Raw genomic sequence first — 6,314 nt, forward strand, 5'->3', positions numbered from 1 at the left:
AAGTGACCGCTGCACCTCACACAGAACCAGAGAAACATGGCGGCGCTTCCAGTAGTAAAATGTAATCAAGCAGTTATTTCGTAATATTTCTGTTTTAAAATTCGTGTAATTGACTTTTGCCAATGTAGATGTCTTCAAACAAAAGTAATGTGAACATAAATGAAAGACATGCAGCACAGAGTTAGATTTATAGCTGCCAGTAGCTTTCTTTCACGCGGGTTCATTTTGTTGACAGTCACTATAGAAATGGATAATCCCCAGTCCGAGGACATGAACAGCACCGAGTTGAACGTCACGTGCTGTCATCTCGGAATTACGGTAATTACGACATGGCGTGAACGCAGCATTTGAGGGCATTGATGTATCTTGAAAAGCATGGCCGCCATCAACCAATCAACTTTAAGCACCTATTAGACAAGGTTAACGGAGGCCAATTATAATGGACGTGTTTGACTCTTGGCCCTGATCAGTTTTAGTTAGTACTTCAACTTATTTTCAGTTAGCAGCCAAAACATTTCTAATTTAAGTTCTTTTCTTCTTTTTTTTTTTTTTTTTTAAATCTAATATTTAATATGGAGACATTGCCTTTATTGCAACATAATTATGCAAAGGGACCTTTATCCCTTTAAATGCTGACATCTATTTTTCTATTTTTGTTTCATTCTCCCTTTGGATTATTTATTTGATTTAAAAGTGTATTTAAATATTTTGTCATTTGTAAGCATTAAAATAGCATATGTAGAAGCAATATCTGTATAATAAAATAAAGTTTTGTTGTTTCTATTTCTTTTGTACAATACAGCGAGGTCAGCACCTCCCCAACAAGCTGCATGGAGCCACAGTCTTGTCGTTGAGAACGTATGCTGACAAAGCACCAAGTAAGACGACTAAAGCCCCGTTCACACCAAGAACGATAACGATATTAGCGTCCACACCAGCGGACGATATCGTCTGTTTATTCTAAGCACACGTGTCTGCCGCTTTAAGTTCTCGAGCTTGTGACAGCAGGATTGATTCTGATTGGCTGCCAGTTATATCATTGGTGATTCCAATGATATTGTTTCTCTGTGCCTTTATCGTTATAGCTGTGGTATGAACTCTGCTATTCTTTAATATTCAGAATGATTTTTAGAACTATATCTTTATCGTTATCTTTAGATATCGTTATCCTTGGTGTGAACGGGCCTTTATATAATCATATCTGTACTGTTATATTTATAAACATTCAGTGATGACCTTTAACAATAGACAAGCTAAATGATATGAAATGCACTAATATGTAAATCCATACTGAAACAATAATTTGTTCTGTCAAAGTTGATGCTGATGTCACAGTTGTGGGCTCTGGGCCTGGAGGATACGTCGCCGCCATCAAAGCAGCTCAGCTTGGCTTTAAGGTATCATTTTGACACCCGGGTCACAGATACCATCAGCTTTTCTTTGACTGTGTTGGTAACATGCAAACTTCTTTCACAGACAGTATGTGTGGAAAAGAACACGACCCTCGGAGGAACGTGCTTGAACGTGGGCTGCATCCCGTCAAAGGTTTGTGATTTTTATTTTTTTAAAGTGCTTTTCCAAAATGACTAAGTTATGCTCAACTTGATTTTTTTTTTTTTGCTTATTTAAGGCTCTGCTGAACAACTCGTACCTGTATCATCTGGCACACGGAAACGATTTCGAAAGCAGAGGCATTGAAAGTAAGTTCAAGTGTAAACATGTGATATGGGTCCACATATCGCGTGTTATTGTGTCAAGGATATGCAGAAGCCAACAGATTTGAATGAGGCCATTTAAACTGTAATAAATTATAGAGGATTTTTTTTTTCTTTTTTCAAATCATGTCTTTTAAGTCTGTTAGTCAATCTGTTTCATCATGATTTCTTCTACATTAGTTCAGGGGCTCTCATTGAACCTGGAGAAGATGATGGCACAGAAGAGCGGGGCTGTCAAAGCTCTGACCGGAGGAATCGCACACTTATTCAAGCAGAACAAAGTGAGATTCAGTATTTCTTTTTTTATTTGTTTTATCTGTTTATCCAATGGTAATATGCCGTTGTAGATCAATACACTTTTTAGAGCTATACTAAATTATTTTTTTCTTTTTGCAATCCCTAGGTAACTCACATCAATGGTTTTGGAACGGTAACTGGCAAGAGTCAAGTGACCGCAAAGACTGCTGATGGAGAACAGGTCATAAACACTAAGAACATCCTCATCGCTACTGGATCAGAGGTCACCCCCTTCCCAGGCATTGAGGTACATCAGCGATAAACAAGAACATAAGCCGCTGATGACACACGGAGCAACTTTTTGAGCAATTTTGCCGGGCAGCTTTTTTTAAACAATGTTGCTTGGGCACTTTCCCATTGAGAATGGGTAACAAATTTCTATCTGGATAATTTAGATCGGTCGTGGGCCCTGTATCTCACCTGGTTGGCCATTGATGGCAAAGTTGCCCTGTGTATCATCAGCACTGTCTACCGGCTTCACTGACAGCTGCCTTCTAAAGGCCTGGGTGTATTTCTTTCCATCTTCCGCACAGCTTTTAAAGTATACTCAGCTGCAGATGAGCTCTCATGGACGAGTTCGACACATGCGCAGTTCACCTTGTGTCTGCGCTGTTGTATGCAGACCATCCACAGGAACAAAAATTGGGTCGCACACAAACTGTGCGCTGATGTCCACGGACACTGCGTTACACCGACAATGTGTGGACCGTTGCGGAATGTGGACGGTTGAAGTATACTTTGAGTTTAAATGAGCATCCTAATCGATATGGAACCTCATAAGTGAGCGATGTGGAACACTCTACATCAGAGGTTCCCAACTCGTCCTCGAGATCCACTTTCCTGCAGAGTTTAGATCCAACCTTGTTCAAACTCACCTGCCTGTTACTTTGTACCAATCCTAAAAGACCTTGATTACCTTGTTCAGGTGTGTTTGATTGATTAGGGTTGAAGCTAAACTCTGCAGGAAAGTGGACCTCGAGGGCCAGAGTTGAAGACCCCTGCTCTACATGTGCCACCCACAGAAGCCTCAAATCACATGTGGTTTCAGTAGAGTTTGCCAATTAACAGCTTGCTAAACTAACTGCGCGAAACTGTAATAAGGATAAAATGCATAGCATGCAGAAATATTTGGTAAAATAGTAAATTATTAATTAGTATATTATACCCATTTTATTTTCCAATATATTTATTTGTATTGTAAGTTAGAATTATGATTTTTTTTTTTAAAGCTCCATGTTTGCTGTGCTTATTTGTTTATATCATTATGACTATGAAATAAATAATAATTACAATAATAATTGCTAAATAAAAATATCGAACAAAATAAGAAATATTACAATTGCAGTATTTCACTGTAAAATAAACTAAGCATTTAAGAAAAAACATAATAATTTTGTTATAGTACAACTGTAAAATTACAATAGTAATATTGTTATTTTTATTTCTTAATTTTCCGATGTTAAACCACTGAGCTTTCATTTTCCTGGAAAACCACAAAGAGCCCTTATGGTGTGTGCACCAAAAGCGAAGCGAATATTAGCATTGCGTTAATCACTCTAGATTACTCGCGGGATGTTTTTCTCGTCACTCGTGTGGATAAAGATATCGCTCAATGAGGAGTGTCTTAACGCACATCAACAAACAACAACAAGTCAATCTGGACGTGTCAGTAAGCTCCTCTCTGATTGGCCGGCGTGACAGTGCGTAATTTCTCGAGTTTTGAATTTCCCACTCGAGTTGAAAGATGCGAACGAGGCAAATATCACGCGTTTGTGGCAATCGCGTTGCCCAATTTGCATCTATTCCCATCTCTGCATTACTTTGTGTGTAATCTACTTGCACAAATGATTAAATTCGCTTTTTTTTTTTTTTTTGCACACACCTTTAAATCTTCTCTTTTGTTGACAACAGCCAGTTTATAAGCGCTTCTTCTCATTATTTAAATTTGAGTCTTTGTGATTTGATAATTGCAATAAGCCATATTGCGATTTCACGGTTTTACTTCAGGCAAAAGAGTTTTCTTGCTTGGTCTGCTGTCTTGTATAATTATGATCCTCTTTTGATAGATCGATGAAGACACCATTGTCTCATCCACCGGCGCTTTGTCCCTCAAGAAGGTTCCAGATGAGCTCATCGTGATTGGAGCTGGAGTCATTGGCGTAGAGTTGGTGAGTAGGCAATTGGTTGATTGTGGTGTTTCATTCCATAATCATCATAACACTGATCTAAATTTTGGTCATGAAACTGCTTGTTTGTAACATTTGAAGTCCAATGATGCTTCTGAATTGGGTTTGATAATGGAGATCCATTCTGTTTGTTTCCAGGGGTCCGTATGGCAGAGGCTTGGTGCCAAAGTCACAGCGGTGGAGTTCCTCGGCCACGTCGGCGGAATGGGCATTGACATGGAGATCTCCAAGAACTTCCAGCGAATTCTCCAGAAGCAGGGGTTGAAGTTCAAACTGAGCACCAAGGTCATGGGCGCCAGCAGGAGACCTGACGGCAAGATCGATGTGGCGTGAGTGCAGCGTTTATTCATCTGCTGTGTAGGAACTAATTCATCTAGTGCTTTTGCCCATTTTGTTGTTTCCGTTGGTTAGTGTGGAAGCTGCAGCTGGCGGCAAGAGCGAGACGCTCACCTGTGACGTTCTGCTGGTGTGCATTGGCCGCCGTCCCTTCGCCAGTAACCTCGGCCTTGAGGCTGTCGGTATAGAAAGTTGAAAAATACTAACTGAATAGCTCACAACACAGACATTTAGATATGCAAGTATTTCCCATTTCACTCTTCTCACGTTCATAGCTGACAGATACTCAGCAGCCTGGCTTCTAAATGTATTCCTCAGCAAAGTCAGATGAGAGATGGTTGTTATTGCTGGTGTTACTGCTGCAAGACACTGTTTAACAGATGGCGATATATCCTGTTAGCACTTCATTTGACAAATTTCAACACCCATCCTTCCTGATTCATTTTATTCACTATACCCTGAATTCAAAGCTTATTTCAGTTTTCTGCAGGGGCTCATTATCTGGTAAAAAGTGAATAATTATATTGAATATAAAATGAAAATAAATAAATGGGGTTGCATAAAAATCACGATAAAGCTTAGCATAATTATCAAATCAAACACTGCAATTTAATTAAATGCATATTTTGTTGCACTGCGTGTTTTAGAGTAAAGCATGGCACCGTGTTTAGCACATACATGCACAGCCAATGTTCCGGTGTTTTCAGCATCTCAGAGCGTCTTGGTTTTCAAAAAATGCAGTGAAATTCATTTCAAATTCATCATTTAATGTGCATTTTTGGACCCAACTTGCGCTGTTTTTACTTTAATTACACACATAATTTCCAAAATTTTTCGACAGAGCTTTACAGCATTTCAGGATTCTGTCAAAATAAAAGCTTGGTCATTAAAGTTGTTGAAAGGTTGAGGGTTTGAACATTTAAACGTTTGAAAGTGAAGAATTTAGGACATAAATATCATATCTAGATTACCTTTACATCACATTAATTGTGTATGTAGCTTATAACTATTAAGCTATATATATATATATATATATATATATATATATATATATATATATATATATATATATATATATATATATATATATATATATATACATATATACATATATACATATATATACATATATACATATATATATATATAATTTTGTTACATTTACAGTTTATGCATAATTCAGAATATGCATAAAACACCACGAAAAACCATGTAAAACCTTTTGTTTATTTATATTCTTCTAAATAAGCATCTTTTTGTGTTTACTTTGGAAAAATACATGTTTCTGTGAATATAAATGATTGCTGGGGAGTGTAACTTCAGACACTGAAATGCACAAACGATTGGAAAATGAAATTTAAGTTTTTCCAACCCACTGATGCTACATGATATTGCTATTCTATTTCACGCGTCCACACAAAGCTATAAAAGGCTTTCAGGAAGTGATCTACTTAGTGGTCTTCATGTAGCCTATAATGCTGTGTGCTCTGATTTAATTTCTGAAAATATTCACGAGCAAACCATCAATGTAAAGTAAAGCATTATGTGCTATAGTGTACAAGTGTACATCTATGTAATGGCAACATGATGGTATCTGAGAGCTGTAATGCTCACACACTATACTTTCAGATGATGGGAGGGTATTAAACTCTTAAGAAGCTCAAATCAATTAGCTAATAACTGCAGATGGACAGATGTAAACGTAGGGTGAGAGAAATGTGTCACCTTCTGTTAAGGTTAAATTTAATTCAGCTGTTTTTAGCTACCTTATTTTGCATGT

General features: G+C 37.6%; 1 protein-coding gene across 1 annotated transcript; it reads left to right on the top strand.

Moving 5' to 3' along the window:
* Positions 1 to 246: 246 nt before the first annotated feature.
* On the top strand, positions 247 to 4,730 carry LOC107598889 (dihydrolipoyl dehydrogenase, mitochondrial-like). The gene is made up of 10 exons (XM_016290329.1): positions 247 to 318; positions 803 to 878; positions 1,318 to 1,397; positions 1,477 to 1,545; positions 1,631 to 1,700; positions 1,896 to 1,996; positions 2,119 to 2,259; positions 4,079 to 4,180; positions 4,337 to 4,527; positions 4,610 to 4,730. Exons 1-10 carry the CDS (start codon positions 247 to 249, stop codon positions 4,728 to 4,730), a joined length of 1,023 nt encoding a protein of 340 aa, XP_016145815.1.
* The last annotated feature ends 1,584 nt before the right edge of the window (positions 4,731 to 6,314 follow it).

This window comes from Sinocyclocheilus grahami, unplaced genomic scaffold, assembly GCF_001515645.1.
Source record: "Sinocyclocheilus grahami isolate Dianchi unplaced genomic scaffold, SAMN03320097.WGS_v1.1 scaffold257.1, whole genome shotgun sequence".
In the NCBI taxonomy this organism is placed as follows: Eukaryota; Metazoa; Chordata; class Actinopteri; order Cypriniformes; family Cyprinidae; genus Sinocyclocheilus; species Sinocyclocheilus grahami.